The sequence below is a fragment of the Scaptodrosophila lebanonensis genome, unplaced genomic scaffold (assembly GCF_003285725.1).
Source record: "Scaptodrosophila lebanonensis strain 11010-0011.00,11010-0021.00 unplaced genomic scaffold, SlebRS2 tig00000043-arrow-pilon, whole genome shotgun sequence".
Classification (NCBI taxonomy): domain Eukaryota; kingdom Metazoa; phylum Arthropoda; class Insecta; order Diptera; family Drosophilidae; genus Scaptodrosophila; species Scaptodrosophila lebanonensis.
The window spans coordinates 8,514,778-8,534,312 of record NW_022060545.1 but is presented as its reverse complement, the minus strand read 5'-3'; the positions used below and the strand labels follow the sequence as shown (position 1 = coordinate 8,534,312).

Genomic DNA, 19,535 nt, shown 5'->3' with positions numbered 1-19,535 from the left:
AGCCCTGGCAGGGATATTGAGTCTGACAGCCCTACCTTGCACTTTTTCTCCACCACTGAGGCTTTAACACCAAACTATCAATACTGAGACGGTTTGAATCTGTTCGGACTGTTGAGCAAAGCTATGCTAGCAATTGTTTTAGAACTATGTATATTATTTTACACAAACCGTTCTAGTTAAATCGTTTTCCTGCCGGAATTTTGTGTGGTTTAAGAACTAAGAACTCCTTCAGCTTCCTTCCGGAAATTTTGAACAACATTTTTCGAATAAAATCTGAAATGATTTAACATCTTCATATGAAGTCCTATTTATTTATTAAAATATATACTTGTATATCTGAAAGAATAGAAACTTGTAAAGATCTACATAGGGGCCTGACATAGCTCAACTAGCTAGCAGGAACCATCGTGAGTTCGTTTCTGACACCGGTTAGAATCAAAATCGAAAAGAAATATACATACATAGTTAAAGTAGTTCCCTTTATTTATCAATGCTTCCGCATTTTTTTTTATTATTATTCGTACCAGCAGTCTTAGATTGTATCAATAGATATATATTTGTAAAAATAACGAATTGAATCTCAATACAGACATAAATGAAAGTGCAGAGCTCTAAAACCCTACAAAGTAGTCGAAACTATCGATAATTTCAAATGCCTTCAATAGTTTTTCAACTTTGGTGTGGACACACTTGCAATTGTCAAATGTAATTTTCTGCCTAATCATAGACTAGGAGTACTGAAGCTGTTGATTTGTGACCTTAGACCTAAGCAATGAGCAATCGTGACAAAAAATTAGCTCGGAGCGAGCAAGAAAAACCCAAGCTCCGCACAAAGGCCAAAATAACAAGGCAGAGTGCCAGGGAATCGCTTTTTGATAGCGGCAGACCAAATGAGACTGAAACGCAAGTGGGCCTTGAAAAGGCAAGAAATACGAAGGCTTCTGATGGCGAGTTTAAGAAATCTCGCGCAAGCACTTCAGCCGAGGCGCTTCATCGAAATATATCACCCGAACGCGCAAAAAAACAGATGGTAAGTTAAATTGAGATCCTTGACAACTTCATGTGCCGTTCATAACGGAAATTTCTAAGACCACGGCACCTGTTGAAAGAAAAAATGGGAACAAGACTGCCGATGAAGCAATTGGGAAACCGAAGACAAGCAAAACAAAAACAGTGGTATGTGTGAAAAATTCTAGTACTTGACGGCAATTCTGATCAGACATAACCTTAAAAAAGACAAATGATAATGTTGGAATGAACAGAAAAATGGTGGATGGGGAATTTACGGAATTGGACCTGCAACCAAGCACCTCTGCGGCAGCGTTGAGGAAGAACTTACCAACCGGACAGGTCAAGAAATATATGGTATGTGAAGTTGTGATATCTGAGTCATTAAAAAAGATTTCAATAAAATAGACAAGCGACGTCGTGGGAAGACATCGAAAAACTGCTAGTATGGAAAATGAAGAACTAGACCTAGAACCAAGCACCTCTGCGGCAGCCCTGAAGAAAGGCTTATCAACTGGAAAAGCCAAGAAGCCAAACGTATGTAAAATTGTGATAACTGACGAATTTACTTAACAATCACTGTTTCTAAAAAGGCGAGCGATATTGTTGGAAAGATTAAGAAAACTGTTTGTGAAGAATCAACAGATCTAGACCTACAGCCAAGCACCTCAGTGGCAGCTTTAAGGAAAAATGTTGCCAAAAAGGTTAACGTATGTAAATATATGATATCTGATACATCTTCCTTACAACCATAACTTTTAAAAAGATAAATGACATTATTGGAAAAAGTAAACAAAATGCTGTTGAGAAATTAAGAGAACTAGATACCGGATCAAGTACCTCAGCGGCAACGTTGAAGAAAAACATAGCCTTTGGACAACCTAAAAAGGCTACGGTATGTGCCATTGTGATATCTGAAGCGTTTTCCTAACAAAAACCTTTCATAAAAACAGACAACCGATGTTCTGGAAAGACATAGAAAAGCCGCTGGTAAGCAAATAGAAGCCGTTAGTCTGCAACCAAGCACCTCAGCCAAGAAGACAGCTGTAAGTGAACTTTCGGTAACTGAAGCCCCTTTTTACAAATCATTCCCCTTTAAGGTAACTGGAACAGTTGAAAACCCAGATCCGAGTACCCCAAAAAACGTGGAAAGTGTACAATCCAAAAAGCAAAAAGTGTTGAAAAAACCAAGCGCAATTCTTGAAGATAATAAGAAAAGTGTCGGAGAAACATTTAAAAACAATTATGGACCAGCCAAACAATCTGTGGTAAGTAAACCTCAGGTATATAAGGCAGTTTGATTCCCAGACATAACTCGTTAAAAGGTAAATAACTTCAATGGAAGCAATAGGAAAGCAACAGGTGAGAAAACTAAGGAACGCGATTCGAAAACTGACAGCCCAGTAGCAGCGTTTCGAAAAAATGTACTCACTGGAGATCCCAAAAAGACTATGGTAAGTAAAACTGTAACGTCTAAAGTGATATTTTACCCCAATACCTATGCATAAAAATAGAGCAACGACTGTTTGGAGAGAAATAGTAAAGCTGGCATTGAACTGAATCCGGAAGCGAGCGCCTCTGGATCGGCGTTTAAGAAAAATAGAGCGAGTGCACAAGCCAAAAAGGCAGAGGTAAGTAAAATGTATTCTTCTAAATTATCTGGCCAAAAATAACGACTTAAAAGGGAAATGCTGTTGTTGGGAGAAACATAAAAGACACAATTAAAGAGCTTAACCAGGGACCAAGAACCTCGGCGGCTACGCGTAAGAAAGACGAAATAAATAAGAACTCCCAAACTAAACTAGCAATGGTAACTTAAAAGTAAATCGTATCTGAGATAAACAATACATACATATATACTTTTAAAAACTTTAGAAAGTTGTAAAAATTAAAAAGACTGGCGCTGAAAGGGCTAAAGAATCAGATCCAAAAGCAGCTACCTGCGGTACACCGTATGCACAACCCTTGGTCACCGAGAAAGGCAAAAAGCCCGGGGTGAGTAAAATGGGGGTACTAGTCAAGGTACAGCATTGTATCTGCCATTAATAATTACGCACAGGTAACTGAAACTACTGCGGAAACGAAAAACCAGCCCAGTTGGGCCACAAATAATAAGTCCAAGGACTCTAAGAAGGACACAACCCATACGCCAGTGGTGAGTATTACATTACAAATATTTTTGCATTTAGACCAAAGCAAATTTATGGTTCATGTGTTTTTTTCTTCACATATGTTTAAACTTGACATTTTTTCAGAATCTACCAAACAAAAGCCTTAAGAAGAAAACTAAAAAACTGATCGCCAGTCTTGATCCAGACTCATTAACCTCCACAGAAAATGACATTACATTGAAAACATTATCTAAGACAAATAAGAACACAATTGGTGAAGATGTTTTTCATCAAGGACTGGATAATTTTAGCTCCTTTTCAGTGGCCACAAATTATATTGAAACAGAACCAAAAGTGACCTTTTTAGAATGTGATAAAAACAGCTTTGATAATAGCGACGAGCTATCTTCCTGGAATGCTCACATGGCCGATATGGAGTTATTCCATTTCGAAAGTCAAATGAAAGATTGCGCCCAAAAAATGCAAATTTCGGAAAATCAAGCTTCTTCCATATTAGACGACGATAATGGAGAATTTAGCGAAGAATTCCGCTTCTATCTGAAACAATCAAGCAAAGCTGTTAGACATCCTAGTCCCACCGAACTTAGTTGTAAGTTAGCAAAACCAATGTCAGAGGAAATCGTAAAAGAACTTGATGTTGACACCCTGCTAGAAAGTTCTAAGGAGAATACTAAAAATTCGAATGAAGATAAAATCTCGTTATATTTTGATGATATTTTAGACGAAGAAATTGGATGTACCTCAATTTTCGATGATATCTTTGACAATGAAAAACAAGCTGAATTGCAAAGAGATGATGGTTTTAAATTCTCAGATTCGCCAAATCAAGGGAAAATAAAAAGTTGGTTTGAAGAAGTTGCCAGAGAAGAAAAGGAAGCAACTGACAAGCTGAAGACTTTGAAGATGACAGAAAAATCGACAGACAATGAAATAAAAGAACCCATTCTTAAAAAAAATAAGCGAAAAATTTCCCCTAACAGCGGAGGTGATAGTTCTTCAAGAGGCACTTCTATTTTAGATGATATATATGACAAAGAGAATAATCCATTTACTTCAGACACAATGGAGACAGAGACTGAAAATGTATTTTTAGATAATATTCCTAAAGATAATGTCTGTGATATCTCCGAAATAGGTATTATGTTGTCTGAGCAGGAAGCTCAAGACAGGAGACACTATGAACAACATTTTTCAAAGTTAAGCCAAAATAAAATAGAAGAGAGCTACGGCGATTCATCAAAATGTGTAAATGACATAGCAGAGGAATATTCATGTGTGGAAGAATCAGCCGATGCTGTTTTTCGCAAAACATTTAATGAGACAGAAGAAGAACCCACAGAAAATATATCCGATGCTTTGCATGATGAGATAGTTCTCGACAACTTTGTACATGAAAAGGATACGGATTTAGATCGTCCAAAGAATGTTGTTCCCGAAATATTAACTGTGGAAGAGAAACTTAATCAAAAATTATTGAGCTCGCAGATGGAAGTTACAGTCGAAGTGGACAGATCAATAAATAGATATGATGAAAATACTAATGATAAAAGAGCGGGCACATTTGATGCTTTATCTAAAATGAATACTAAGGAAGAAACATTACAAAGCAAAGAACATGAAGATAAAGTGGATTCTGTTTTGAAGGACATTTTAGATGAGAAAAATAATGTTTTAATAGAGCGCTATCCAGATGACACTTTAGAATCGACGACTGAATCACTTATCCCAAGCTCAAAAAATGCTGGAATAGCAAAAGACGACACTGATTTTGACAAATCATTTAGCATAAACGATAAAACGCATGGCTATAATAATAAATATTTCACAGATACAGAAACCCTAAATGAACAACCATGCTGCTGGGATGAAATCAATTTAGATTCTATTTCTACCTATATTCCAGAAGAGGGAGAAGAAGAAAGCCCTATTTCGGACCACTTCTTCGAAGAAGACGACCCAAAACAAGATGATGTATCAACTGGACACAATAATAAAGATGGCAACCAGGACACGAGAATGGAAGCAACTATGCCAAGATTATTCCAAGCTAGAACAAAAAAATATAACATTAATTCTGATAACGCCGATGTAATTTCCTATAATATTTTAGAAAAGGAAAGCGATGAAAGCCCAATTGTGGAGAATAGGTTTGTACACCCAGAAGAATGTCATTATCAAGATGACGAAACTTCTGGAACAGAACAAGATTACATTGATTTGGAAAACTCATGCAGCCTAAGCGACACAACTTCTGAAAATAATATCACAGATATTGAAGAATTTGATGATTCCAGTAATATGGAAACAGAAAACCCAGAAGAAAAAAAATTAAGTTTGGATGAAGTTAATTTAGATGTGGACAGAGCGGACGATTTTATTTCCAGTGATATGTTAAAAACTCGAAACGAAGAAAGAGCCATTTTGGAAAGCTACTTTAATGATGAACAGCCCATAAGCAATGATAATTATACCAAATACCATAATCAATATGACAGTCAAGATGTGCGAATTAAAGCAGTAACCCCACAATTAAAACATATTGAGGTAGCATTAGGTAGCATTAATTTAAACAGCTCCTCGAACGGTAATGAGAAAATTTTTGATGCTGCTTACTCAGTAGAATGTCAAGAGGATGATACTTCTGGAACAGAACAAGATTACATTGATTTGGAAAACTCATGCAGCCTAAGCGATACAACTTCTGAAAAAAATAGCACAGATTTTGAAGAATGTGATGATGCTCGTAGAACGGAAACAGAAAACCTAGAAGAAAAAAAGTTAAGTTTGGATGAAGTTAATTTAGATGTGGACAGAGCGGACGATTTTATTTCCAATGATATTTTAGAAGCTCGAAAAGAAGAAAGAGCCATTTTGGAAAGCTACTTTAATGATGAACAGCCCATAAGCAATGATAATTCTACCCAATACTATAATCAATATGACAGTCAAGAAGTGCGAATTAGAGCAGTAACCCCACAATTAAAACATATTGAGGTAGCATTAGGTAACATTAATTTAAACAGCTCCTCGAACGATAATGATAAAATTTTTGATGCTGCACACTCAGCAGAATGTCCAGATGACGAAACTTCTGGAACAGAACAAGATTACATTGATTTGGAAAACTCATGCAGCCTAAGCGATACAACTTCTGAAAATAATAGCACAGATTTTGAAAAATTTTATGATACTGGCTGTATTAAAACAGAAATCCCAGAAGAAAAAAAATTAAGTTTGGATGAAGTTAATTTAGATGTGGATAGAGCGGACGATTTTATTTCCAATGATATGTTAAAAACTCGAAACGAAGAAAGAGCCATTTTGGAAAGCTACTTTAATGATGAACAGCCCATAAGCAATGATAATTCTACCAAATACCATAATCAATATGACAGTCAAGATGTGCGAATTAAAGCAGTAACCCCACAATATAATAATGAATATATCCCTAAAAGCATTGCCGAAGAAGAAAGCCTAAAAGACAACTCGCTGAGCTCAGAAGAGGCTCCTTTAGATACGGAAAGTGAATTCAACTCTTTATTAAACGACTTTTTTAATAAAAGACAAGAAGGATGCTCCATTTTGGACTACCAATCAATGGAACACGATATGTCATCTGAACTCTTTAATAGAGGTGTCCTCGCAGACCCAAAAGTAGAAGAAATTAATCCCAATTTAATACACGCTGGCTCTATTGAAGGAAAAACTCCAATGGAAAAATGTTTGAGCTTGGATGAAAAAAGTTCAGATGTTGAAAGAACATGCAATTCTTTTTACGATGACACTTTAGATGAAAATAATTATTCCACCATTGGTGACAGCGGCATCGAAGTTACGAACCTAACAGAAAGTGACATTTCCAGAGAACTCTGTAATGCAGGTAATATCTTCGACACAAACACTGAACCAGTAACCCATGTAAATAGAAATGTTGATTCCTCAGAAATAATGAATGTTTTACAAAAGCCCAGGGTGGAAAAAGAAACCCTAAAGGAAGGAACTTTAAACCTTAATGATCTAAATTTATATGCAAAAAGGGAACTCGATTCTGTTTTTAGGGAAATTTTAGGAGAGGAAATGGAAGAGAGTGGTATTATGGACAGCTACTTCGAAGATATTGAAAATGAATTTCCACCAGATGATGAGTCAGATCAGAAAGATAAATTAATGCATTCGGATGATTCTACTGCATTAATGGACGCTTCACCTAAAGAGAGTGGCGAAGAAGTCGGCCGAAAGCAGATGGCACTGGGCTTGGAAGAATCTTACCCAGTTGAAGAAAAAACAGTTGGTACTAATCAACATTTAGATAAAATAAATCAAAGTACAATTCCAGATAAAGCACACGACCTAAAAGCTCCTAAAGATAAGGCCCATGTAGATTGTGCAGAATTCTATAATTCAGATGACAGCTCTAGAGAGATATCAATGGAGAACTTCGACATATACAACTTCTTGCACGGAAAGGAAAGTACATCTGAAAATGAAAATTTGGCCTCAAATGCTTTTACTGACGAATTTAAAGCGAAAGAAGCTTTAAATGAAAAAACTTTCGACTTGACAGAAGTCAACTGTGTCGAAAAGGCAATTGATGCTGCTGTGCAGGGAATTTTGAATGCAACGAAAGTAGGATGCGTCCCATCGAAGTTATTTGGGTCTCCGACTACAATAGAGAATGAAGTAGCTATTTCTGATAAAGAACATAACGAGATTCCAACGAAAAAGCTGGATAAATCAAAAACTGAAACCCCAAACGATATAGTTTCACAACTGAATAAAATGGTCAATGTTGCTGAATTGGATCAAATGGATGAGAAAATTCATAAAGAGTCCGAATATGCGGATAAGGTTAAAGATTCAGATAAAAGTACTGACGTAAATGATAATGAAAACTTCCCATTGCACAACAATTTAAATGAATTATCACAAGGAATTGGTATTTTCAACATTCATGATGAATCTTCATGTACAAATGGTATGTCAGATGATTTTAATCCAAATGCATTATATACGCAATTCGCCGATTTTGGTGGCAGGACATTAACATCTTATCGATTAGAGGAAGACACATCGTTGAAGAACTTGAATCTAGACGATCTCTTAGTTGGTGATGACGGACATACAGAAATTGAGAATTTCGATATTGACGAAATTTTGAATACCTTACCAAGCTCGAGTTTAGACCATTTGAATTCGCAAGATAAAAGCAAAGTCGGAAATTCTGAAGACGCAAGTCCGAGAGCAGCAGAGTCAGTTCAAAGTCCTATAAAAAGTCAACTTTTTGCAGAAGAACTATTGAATGAGGAACCAGAAGATTGGGAAACCTCAAAAGCTTTAGATGACTACTTAGTATCCCAAGGTTTCAAAGTAAAGTGTAATTCACCAGCGGCACCAGATATATCAGATTACAGTGATAGTAGCTCTTATGAGTTAAGTGATTTCTCCGACGATAAAGAAGGCAATTATAGTTTAAATGATTTATTAAACGCGCGATATAAAACTGTAAATTCTGAATGTTTCGCCAAAGAGGGAAATAAACAAGAGATAAGTTCAGCTTTATGTGAAAATACATCTGACAAAGAGATTTGCGTCAACACAACGTCAACCGAGATGAAACGACTGTCTAATGCCGAAGATTCCGATTCACTTAGCTATGCGTCTTCCATATCGGAAATCTCAAGCTTTGAGAAAATGTCCAGTGAAAGTTTTTCTGCTGCCGAATCAGTGGCCGCCATCAACCAGGAGAGAGAGTCAATGCAAGTAAATAATGTTAATTGTGAAGTTGAAGGTATGTTGCCTTTTGAAAAGACGCCTAACTCACATATTTCCTCATCGATTTCTTCATATATCTTACCAAGGATCTTCCCATGAATTGAATGAAGAAATGCAAACAACTGCAGGCACTCCACAACTACCCCATCAACAAGAGCAGGAAGTAGAAGCGATTGATAATTCTCCAGGTAATTACTAGATAAAGCCACTAGTTTTGTAATATAATTTTAAAATTAATTTTCGTTTAATCTGAGAAGTAGGGCCAGAGCAAGCTTTAAGACTTGTAGATATACATTCTAAATTAGAATGCGAGCTTGGTTTGGAAAAACAACGGACAGCCGCTATAGAGAAAGATGCCGGCGATACCTCCGACAGTAGTTCCAGTTCCACAAGTGGTTCATCAATCTCATCTCAAAATAAAAGCGAGAGCGACAATTTGTCTATAACCGAAATGAAGAGCAGCGCAAATGAGCAAGGAATTTTGGCATTATTTGCTCAGAACTATACCGCCAACCCATCAGAGTTTATAGAAAAATTCAATTTGCTGGATGCTGAATCGGATCAAATAAGTTCATCTGCCGACCGAGTCCGTCCAAAAAAATCTAAGCGCATTGGCAAGAAATCACATCATAAAGAATCTATGGAATCAAACGAGAGCTTATCGGCATCAAGTGGTACTGAAGATTCCAACTCGGATGATGATATTAATGTGGAGGCAATTAAAATACGGGCCCAATATCATGATGGGCGTGACTTTTACGAAGAAGATCGACTGATAGACTACGATAATTCAAATTTAGTATTCGCAGTCGCGCCACTAGACAAGGACAAGCTCCACGGCTACACAAAACTCTTTAATGCCATTGTCGATATGATGGAGGTGGCACCATATAGATTCATGTATGAAGTCTCAACCTTGCGGTATCCAATATTGGCAATAACCTATTTGCGAATTATAGCTGGCAGTGAACACCAGAGGGGTAAACGCATTTTGGAGAGCCTACTGTGGCACTTTGATGAATCGTATACGGGTCGAATAGATAAACTCAAAGAAATACAAGCCCCGGAAGAGTTGACACAGAGAGCTCGAAACATAATCAGTGGATCCGAAAAAGTGAAAATCTATATGTCCCACAATTCATATCGCTACTGTCTGTTTCATATGCAGAACTGGGAGCTCTCGCAACGGGAACTACTTGCCATGCACTGCGATCTGATTACCTATAAGGACCCGGATGTACCAAAGCATCGACCACGCATAGGTGCGGGAACTCTACCTACGATGTTCTATGCAGTCCCCGAACCCCCCCACAAAAAGGAGACCCATCGTCAAATCCTTCGCGGTCGGCGTTATCGCAGAAACGAGCCGCTGCCTCCCGTAAACGAACACTTGCCCGTGGGAGATCGCGTCTTTATTCCCATACCCAAACGAATGGATCTGTTGCGTCTGCGGAATGATGAACGTAACTGTGTTACGCTGAATCGGAATAGTCTGCCCTCAGTCTATATGTATTCAGTGGAGAATAGTGAGTCTGAGAAGGTCCTTTGCGCAGCGTTTTCGGAGAACGATACCATGCTGGGAATTGGAACCTTATCTTCAAACATCCACATATACTCATTGACACCCTCTAAGCTGGTCCAGCTGAAATCAGCCTGTTGGCTTAAGGTGCTCGACACTGGCATGGCGGGCGTTGACAAGAACATGCTGGAGCCCGAGACGAAGAACACACGGCGCACAATGTGTGGCCATCAGGGGCCAGTGTATGGCTGCGTCTTTTCCCCGGACAACCGGTTCATTCTGTCCTGCTCAGACGATCGCACTGCTCGTCTATGGTGCCTTCTCTCCTGGACCTGTGTAGTCATCTATCCAGGCCACATGTCCTTCGTTTCCTGCATAAGTTATGCCCCCTATGGATATTACTTCGCCACCGGCTCCAACGATCGCACCGCTCGCATCTGGACGCAGGACAGAACCCAATCGGTGCACGTGCTTAGCGGGCATCTCGGCGATGTAACTTGCTGCATCTTCCATCCCAATACGCACTACCTGGCCACAGGATCGGAGGACTGTACAGTACGCATTTGGGATATTACTCGGGCTGTGCAGATTCGTTTGCTCATCGGACACAAGGACGTGGTGAGGTGCTTGGCATTTTCGAAGTGTGGACGTTTCTTGGTATCTGGCGCCTTCGACAGCTATGTGATTGTATGGGACACGGCCATGGAGAGACTGGCCAGATGCTTGTCCCACCACACAGCTGTGATCAAGACAATCGAATTCTCGATGGACAACAATATCTTTTTGGTGGGTGGTCACGACGGCTTACTTAGCATTTGGGACTTTGCTGCCATTGTTAAGGACTATGAGCCACCGAAGCTGAATCACAAGTATTGGCGCAGCTTCTTGGAGCTTGGGGAAGAGCCAGATCCCAATTATTCCTTGACTAACGATGAAGTATTCGTCATCTCATATCCCGCCAAGAGTGCGGTTTTCTGGAAAATCCGTGTAACCCGTAGAAACTTTGTCTTAGCTTGTTCTAGTGGCATAAAGGAGCCCGAGAAGGTCGCCAAGGAGGGTGTTACGGCGAAAAAGGAGAGCAAATATACCGACTGGTTGACGCATTTAGACATCATGAAACTTAAGGCTTGTTTTGAGGAAACAGCTGAGGCCAAGCCCACACAGCAGCATCAGCCTGAACTTTCAAAGAGTTCAGAAGAGCTAAATGACTTGGAAAAAATCTTCCAGCAATATGAAGAGTGAAGCATCAACTGAAGAATTGTTGCCAAAAAGAAAGCCAAAATAAGTGACTAAATTCCTAATCCAAATTGTTTTAGTTGTTGGTGTACAAGTATACCTCCTAACTACAATAAATACAACATATGCCTAGAACTTTTGTAAATTTAGTTTTGCGTTTCTAAGAGTCTACGATTTTAGATGTTATTCGAAGCGTCAAAATAGCACTTAATACTTGATTTATACGAGTTTATTAATCTGGATCCCCTTGAGTTACTTCAAACCATTTAAGAACAAAAGCTTGCTGTATCAATAAAATTATTACGATTATGGGAAAATAGGATTAGGCGAATTCGATCGAATATTAGGGTCCCACAGAAACAACCTTAGCCCCTATGCCTTTTATCAAATAGCTGCCATTAAAACGATCGATGAAGAAGTCCAGTTTAGTAGCTCAATTAGAATATCGGTATTTGTGAGTTATTAAATTTTCTAAACTAAATCAAGCTGCCATTGGAATAATTGAATAGAGAGAAAGAGTGGGGATATAGAAGCGCTGGACTGGCACGACATTAACTTCCTACTTGTTATTTATAAATCGCGTTTAAAGCTGAAAAATTTCATTAAAAACCTGTCAGCAATTTCAAAGAGTATCAGTGCGAGAAATGAAATATCCTGTTTCCCTTGACAAACAGAAGTTTAAAAGGACGTTTAGCATTTACTCCTTTAAAGGCACTGAAAGTCTTTTCTTTGAAGATATAGTATGCGTTAAAAATTCATTCATATCCAAAGATTTCTTTAGCCAGAACAAAACGCCTTCCCATCAAGCTTACACAGTAATTCCTGCTATAATAACTTGCTTGGCTATGTCAGCGTTCATTCTTTTTTGATCGGCACAAGTATAGTCCTTGCAGAAGCTATTTTATTCATAAGCGTCCTGCAACCCCTCGAGAGCAGCAGCGCCAACAATTTGACAGTTCCGAATCGGCCACGTGTATGCCGCCTACCTACAAAAGGCGTGCAAAATTTATGGATGTGCTGCGACTACGCTCGACTAACTGCGTCGCAGTCTCCAACGTTGTCCTCGTCCTGCTGTTGCCACCCAAATGTCCAAAGCCGATGGCGATGTCCGCGCGACGAACGGAGCGCAGCTGTAAGTGCTACCCTCCGAAAAATAAAAACCTAAAAAGGAAACGCGACAGGACAATATATTTACGCAACTTCTTATGCTGCCGCGTACTGCTCCCCAACAAAAATGTTTAAGTGTTGTTGTTGTGCTTGTTGTTGCTGCTGCTGCAGCATCTTGCGGCAGCTTCCTACATGCGTCTCGTTTGTAGCAGTTATCTTTTGGCCATGTCCTGGCCCTGGCCCTGGTCCCGGCCCAGTCTCAGGCCCTGTGTGAAATGAAATTGTTTACTCCACTGTCATATGCACGTGAGCGGCGTGCTCGAGAGCTCGCGAGCTCGGTCAGTGGCGTCGTCAGCTGCCGCCCGAGTGCCCAGGAGGAACCCCCGCGGGCCATGCCACTGTCCTGCGTGTCTTAGACAGGACAGTACACTGGCGTGTGCTATCAAAAAATGAAGAAAAAAGAAAAAAAACCCAACGTAATAATTCTTTTCCGCTCGGATAAGGTACTCGCTGCACAAGAAACGGCCACCAACTGTCAGTCGGTTGGGGATGGGGTTGGGACTGGGATTGGTGTTGGGGTTGGGGTTGGGGTTGGGCTGCAGGTTGGGGCAAGTTGCGCTCTGTGTGTGGATTCGAGTATGTCTTCTGTAATTGTGTAGCCCGCGGACTGTCCATACACACTCTTCCTTGAAGCGTCGTTTGGCTTGTTTCTCTCTATCTGCGCGTTTTCTTTCTCTCTGTGCTTCTCGTTTTTCTTGTGCTAATATTTCATGTGCTTACTGACTGGCGTTTCCCTTCATGGACGTTTCGTTTTGTGTGGAAAGATACTACTGTTGGGTGCAGTTACATTTCCCTCTGAACCTTTGTCAAATATCAACTTTACTCTTCATAGTAATATCGGGTGCCCCTTCTTTGGAATACCCTGTAATTATTTAGAGAAAATTAACGTGATTTAGGAACAAGCGATAAACAAAGTTGTAATACAAATTTATCAGCAAATTGTTAATGGATTATAGCTCCTTCCAGATTAGCACTCACATAAGAGGTTTTACCTTTTACTTACTTCTTAATATACTTACTTTCTTATTATTGCTTTTGCCATTGATTTGCAGCGTAAACTCTCAACTAATCCTCAGCAGTTCTCTTTTATCAATTCCAAAATAGTTTTCGTAATATTGTTACATGCTTTTTCCATATTGAGGGCCGATTTCGGCAGTTTTTACACTTTAACTGCGCACATGATAAAAATAATATTAAATAATTTTATATACCTTAATTTGTTTTCCAATTTTAAATACAGTTTCATTTCCATTTAGCTGTTTCTCAAATCCCGGCGCTCATCCAGACAGGCGGACTCGAGTTGCTTAAATATTAGGAGAGTCTACCTACATCCCGAAATCCTGGCGTTCATCCAGACAAACGGACATGGCTATGTTGATTCGGCTTGTCATGTTAATTAAGACTATACTTGAATGCGTGATTTATGGGACCGGAGATGCTTTATTTATTTATTTGTGTTATGAAATGTAAATTGGAACCCCCTATAGCGCGTGTCGATCTGCAATCTGTCCACATCCCCTTTGTATATATGCATATACTTATTATATATCCAAAGCCTTTATTTGTATAGCTTGTCATATCCAATCATCCATTGTCTCCCTAAACTTTGAATTGTCATGCAAATTAATTGTAAGTCCAGCATAAGGCAAATGCCTTTACAAAAATTCACTTAATTTAAATACAGAAAATATTTCTTTCTTCAAAATTGACAAATTAAAGCAAGCTTAACACCTGAATAGGTAAATAAACAACAGAAATATGCAGCCGCATGCTTTTAAAGTGTATAAATATGTTCTACAAGTTTATTGTAGTATTTATTTAAATGCAATTGCAACGTTCAAATTTATTTACATGTTTGTTTGTAATATGTAAATAAAATCAAATTTTAAAAAATAAGACCCAAAAATTTCAAAAAATAAAATTAATTACAGAAACAAATAGCACCAGAGTTAAAGAGTAATATATTTAAGTTTGACAAAATGTAAGCTTTTCGAATAAAAAGGTTTCATTTAAGCAAAACATGAATCGCGACAAATATTTGTTTTAGTCCAATGGATATGGTAAGTATTCATGATCGATTGATAATTATAATACTAATTATACAAATTAATTTTTAAAATACTTATTTTGCCATTAAAATAAAAGAAAATAACCGAAAATTACATTTCCGATTAAATAATTAAATAACGTAAATTATTTTTATGCTGCAAAAACGTCATCAAGCGTGCTAGTTTGCGCTTAAATGCTAAATCTAGAAAAAACAACAAAAAAACTAAATTCAGCGCGGCGCGGCCTTTCTAAAACTATTTAAACCAGTATTATCTACCAGGCGAACATAAATGGGCAGTAGGCAGCTGCATTGTTTGTTTATTTCATTTTAAACAGCTGATTTTTGTTTACATCTCTCAATGCACCTTGTTTATGTTTTGCAATGCACCGCAAATTTGGATTTTGTTTACATTGGAAATGCAGCCAATAGGAAGACCCCATTTTGTTTACTATTAGAAATGCACAGTTAGGATCGTGCAGCTTTTGTGAACCAAAGCTTCTTGCTTAAGCTTTTAATTTAAGTCCCAGCCAGCTTGTTTACTTGCTGCTCGCTTATGTTCGCCTGGTGTTTCAATACATTTATTTCAAGGTAATTTGCAGAAAAAGCGAACCAACTAAATCCGTCGACCAAATTTTGGTTTTTAGCGACCATTAAAATCAGCATTCTACCAGGCGAACATAAATGGGCAGTAGGCAAGTGAATTGTTTATTTATTTAATGTGAAGCAGCTGATTTTTGTTTACATCTCTCAATGCACCTTGTTTACATTTTGCAATGCACCGCAAATGTGGATTTTGTTTTCATTGGAAATGCAGCCTTTTGTTTACTATTAGAAATGCACAGTTAGGATCGTGCAGCTTTTGTGAACCAAAGCTTCTTGCTTACGCTTTTAATTTAAGTCCCAGCCAGCTTGTTTACTTGCTGCTCGCTTATGTTCGCCTGGTGTTTCAATACATTTATTTCAAGGTAATTTGCAGAAAAAGCGAACCAACTAAATCCGTCGACCAAATTTTGGTTTTTAGCGACCATTAAAATCAGCATTCTACCAGGCGAACATAAATGGGCAGTAGGCAAGTGAATTGTTTATTTATTTCATGTTAAGCAGCTGATTTTTGTTTACATCTCTCAAGGCGCCGTTAGGATCACTTTGTTTACATTTTGAATAACCAATAGCAGAAGCCGAGGTTGTTTACTTTTCGGAAAGCAGCTGATTTTTGCTTACATTAGAAATGCAGCTTGTTTACATTTCGCAAAGCACCGCAAAGATCGATTTTGTTTACATTTGAATTGCAACCAATAGGAGGACCCTAATTTGTTTACCTTTTTTAGTTATTGTGAACCTTAGCTTTGTTTACGGTTTTTACTTAAATCCCACGCAGCTTGTTTACTGACTGTTCACCTATGCTCGCCTGGTATATGAATACATTTAATCAAACCGAAAAAAACTAAATCGGAGTTTGCTGCGGCGTATTTAAATAAAATTACAATTATTTTTCCACATCGCTTTTTGAGTTGTTTTGTATTTAAAATATGTTTTGTTCATTTTATTTTATTTTATTTATTCATTGAAAATTAATAAAAATAATATATTAATTTGTATAACACGCATTATATATAACATTTTTCCTTATTAAGATATAAATATTGGTGAAACAGATTACCAATCTAGTGGTAAGACTACAACGCCAGCCTACACTTTTGGCCATAATTCAGCTGTTGGTTCTTTACAAATAGGTTACACTTAATAAGGCTTACAATTTAATGGATTAATGAATAAACCATTTTTCGAAATAATCAAATGTATTATAAACAAATACTATATTTAGATAGCAGTTTTCAGATTCTTGGTAGTGCAATCGGCAGGGCATGAGCAGCAACTTTATCTGATCAGCCAAATGTCGTGGCGGGCTAATAGACAAGCTTCTGTTGACACTCGGGTCTGTCTATTTCGATGAGCTCACTGGCGGTCAGATGCAGGTCCTGGAGGGTCTGGAGGCTTATAACACCTAAATATTAGAGAATAAATTATATGTATTATAAGTATGTATGTTATTTAATATTTTTGTTCATAACAATTATATATTTCATGTTATTATTAACTTAAAAACTTTGTATTAGTTAAATATTTGACTATTTTAAAAAAACTGCAGTTAAATTTGGATTTTTTAAAGTTGCCCAAGAAAAGCTCATTATCTCTGCTAAACATAAAATAACTTTTCTAAGAAGATTTCAATTTCACACTTGCTTCTAGGTCTGGGAATGATGCGAGCAGCTCCCGCCCTTATAGTGTAGGGTGGGAAAACTTTAAGATGGCAACCTGTCCGTCCCAAACTCCGTCCGCCTCATCGAACTCATAACGAACAGAGCCTTAAGCCCAGTACATAATTCATGGCGCTTATTAGCGTCGGAGCGTGTTGCATAAATGTCGCCCATAAAAAATAAACACCACAGTCCATTTAACCGATTCCCTAGCCCCAGCGACAAAGCATAAACGACCACAGCATGAAATGTGAAAAGAGAGCAAAAGTAAAAACAACTGCACAAGAACATAAAATAAACATTTGTAATGAAAACAATGTTGCCTGAATGGGCCAGCGGCCTGCGTCCGACGGGCGGGCTACGTGGGCGTGCATGTGGGCCTTTCCTTTGCGGATGGTAACAACCCTCGCTGATGATGAGCAAACAACTGGAAGCGTAAGCATTTTAATTTACAATTGTCGCACTGCAAGGACCAAGACAGGAACCAAAAAAAAAAAAAAAAATCAAGACAGTCTGCTTTCGATGCCAGCCCCCTAGAACAGAGCGCTGGCGCTGACATCCGAATGGTCCTGCTGATGACGCCTGATGGTCGTCCTGCACTTGACAAAGAGCCCCCCACCACAACTGCCACCACGAACACAACTTTCAAGTTGGTTGCAAGGCTGGCGCTGCACGCTCATTAAACTCACTAAACCGCGCATTAGCAGGCCGTAAATACAGGATGGGCTCGGGTCACTACAGTCAATACTTAAATATGATAAATGCCCGGCATTGTATTACAATTGGATTTAGGGCAAGCCAAAGACAATAAATTAGTTGGGACACACACCAACTGCAGCAACAGCAGCAGCAGCAGCGGCGGCAGCAACAACAACAATAATTGCACACATGCTGGGCAGGGGCTGGCAAACAAACTTAGCCATGGCAGCCACCAAATATGCATAACCCATAATTATGAGCCACATGCGGGCTTGGCAGCAAACAAGTTGCCTGGCAAGGCTCGACTGCCCGCCTGCCTGCCTGGTGCTGCTTCCCGGTCTCGTCATTGCAACTTTTGCCAAATTTACACAAATTCCAAGCCAATGTCGCTGACTACTGGAACTACTGGAGTTTGCGCTTCAACCGCATGCTGTTCCCATACCCTTGCCGAGGAGTATTTCGACAATGGAGCATTGGTGGTACAGTGCGTTTGCAGCACTCCGTTTCAACTTTCAAATGAACTACAAATTTCTTCTCTGATTTACAGATGTATACAATTTACAGTGAAAACTCCCTTAATGGACACCTCTTTTATCCGGGCACTCTCTTCGGCGGACACTTTTTCTAAAAACATTCGATCGGTGTATAAAGTATTTAAGTATCCCCTTAGGCGGACAAAAATTGGCCGACCGTGGGTGTGCGGCCAAGAGAGTTTTCATTGTATATGCTATATTCTTGCCATTGCATCGAAATAAATGGTTTCCCAGGACATGCAAGTATTGAAATGAATCGATGGTTACTGGTTTATCTGTGAAGAAGATTTGAAGAAGCCAATCGTAAATACTTGTACTTAAAATCGATCGTCCTATTTCGTAATCTACGTGTATAAACCTAAGGAAGAAAGTATTGCCAGGAAGCACAAATAACTAAATTATTAAGCATTTACAACTATATCACCCATAAATTTCGTATCACAAGAAAATATATCTCCATTTGATAGATGCAAATGTTCAGTTTTAAGCCTTTCTTTACTACTCTGACAAATTTATTTCTATAGATATTGGAGCTAGAAGTTGTCATAGATTTGCTTGTAAAAGAGAATAAACTAAAATAATAAATACGTGGAGAAGGTTCAAAGTCATTAAAAACATTACTTTAATTGACAATCAAGACTAGTCTGTTTTTGTTTGGAAATACACAGAGTATAAAACATTCGAGTGCTCGTTTGAAAGTTTCGTTGTTTTTCGTTTAATTTTTTGGCGCTGCTTTATGAAGATTGTCTTAGGCCGGTCGGACATTTGGCCGACTGGGTACTGGGTTATCGTGCATTGGCTGTGAAACGTGTTTCGAAACCAATTACGTCTGGCCCATTATTATGGGCAACAGCACTCTGCAATTATGTCGTCCAATTAATATCAACACAGCGGGAATCGCTGCGCTGCTCTTCCCGCTTCCCGCGTCCCGCTCCTCTCGATCCGACTCGACGCTAACATCGCCAGTGTCAGTGGCGTCGTCATTGCACTTTATGCATAGGCAGTCAGCTATTTATGAAATTTATTGTTTTCTCATTTAATGAACAACGGTATTTTATTGACAATATTTTAATAGCCCGACCACCCGTGGCAATTTGCAAGCAGCAACTGGCATGTGGCAGGTTGGGCGACTTGATCGAGAGCCTGCGAAAATTGTTCAAC

At 38.7% G+C, this 19,535-nt stretch overlaps 2 protein-coding genes across 2 annotated transcripts; both read left to right on the top strand.

The window, feature by feature from the left end:
• Positions 1 to 758: 758 nt before the first annotated feature.
• Positions 759 to 2,314, top strand: LOC115623110. Its single transcript, XM_030517316.1, has 8 exons — positions 759 to 1,030; positions 1,090 to 1,176; positions 1,237 to 1,365; positions 1,417 to 1,545; positions 1,602 to 1,718; positions 1,775 to 1,903; positions 1,962 to 2,054; positions 2,109 to 2,314. The coding sequence occupies exons 1-8, from the start codon at positions 773 to 775 to the stop codon at positions 2,307 to 2,309; spliced, it is 1,143 nt and encodes a 380-aa protein (XP_030373176.1). The 5' UTR covers positions 759 to 772; the 3' UTR covers positions 2,310 to 2,314.
• Positions 2,268 to 11,901, top strand: LOC115622393. Its single transcript, XM_030516317.1, has 11 exons — positions 2,268 to 2,276; positions 2,334 to 2,462; positions 2,523 to 2,639; positions 2,693 to 2,818; positions 2,884 to 3,003; positions 3,068 to 3,163; positions 3,264 to 6,663; positions 6,931 to 7,020; positions 7,084 to 8,928; positions 8,999 to 9,100; positions 9,218 to 11,901. The coding sequence occupies exons 2-11, from the start codon at positions 2,460 to 2,462 to the stop codon at positions 11,671 to 11,673; spliced, it is 8,355 nt and encodes a 2,784-aa protein (XP_030372177.1). The 5' UTR covers positions 2,268 to 2,276; positions 2,334 to 2,459; the 3' UTR covers positions 11,674 to 11,901.
• The last annotated feature ends 7,634 nt before the right edge of the window (positions 11,902 to 19,535 follow it).

Excerpts from the sequence above, each read along its gene's own strand:
- LOC115623110 (XM_030517316.1), top strand. The coding sequence starts at position 773 with ATGAGCAATCGTGACAAAAAATTAGCTCGGAGCGAGCAAGAAAAACCC. Across the intron at positions 1,546-1,601 it reads GAAAAGCCAAGAAGCCAAAC|GCGAGCGATATTGTTGGAAA; the intron begins GTATGTAAAATT and ends GTTTCTAAAAAG. Across the intron at positions 1,719-1,774 it reads ATGTTGCCAAAAAGGTTAAC|ATAAATGACATTATTGGAAA; the intron begins GTATGTAAATAT and ends ACTTTTAAAAAG.
- LOC115622393 (XM_030516317.1), top strand. Across the intron at positions 2,640-2,692 it reads CACAAGCCAAAAAGGCAGAG|GGAAATGCTGTTGTTGGGAG; the intron begins GTAAGTAAAATG and ends ACGACTTAAAAG. Across the intron at positions 9,101-9,217 it reads AGCGATTGATAATTCTCCAG|AATGCGAGCTTGGTTTGGAA; the intron begins GTAATTACTAGA and ends ATTCTAAATTAG.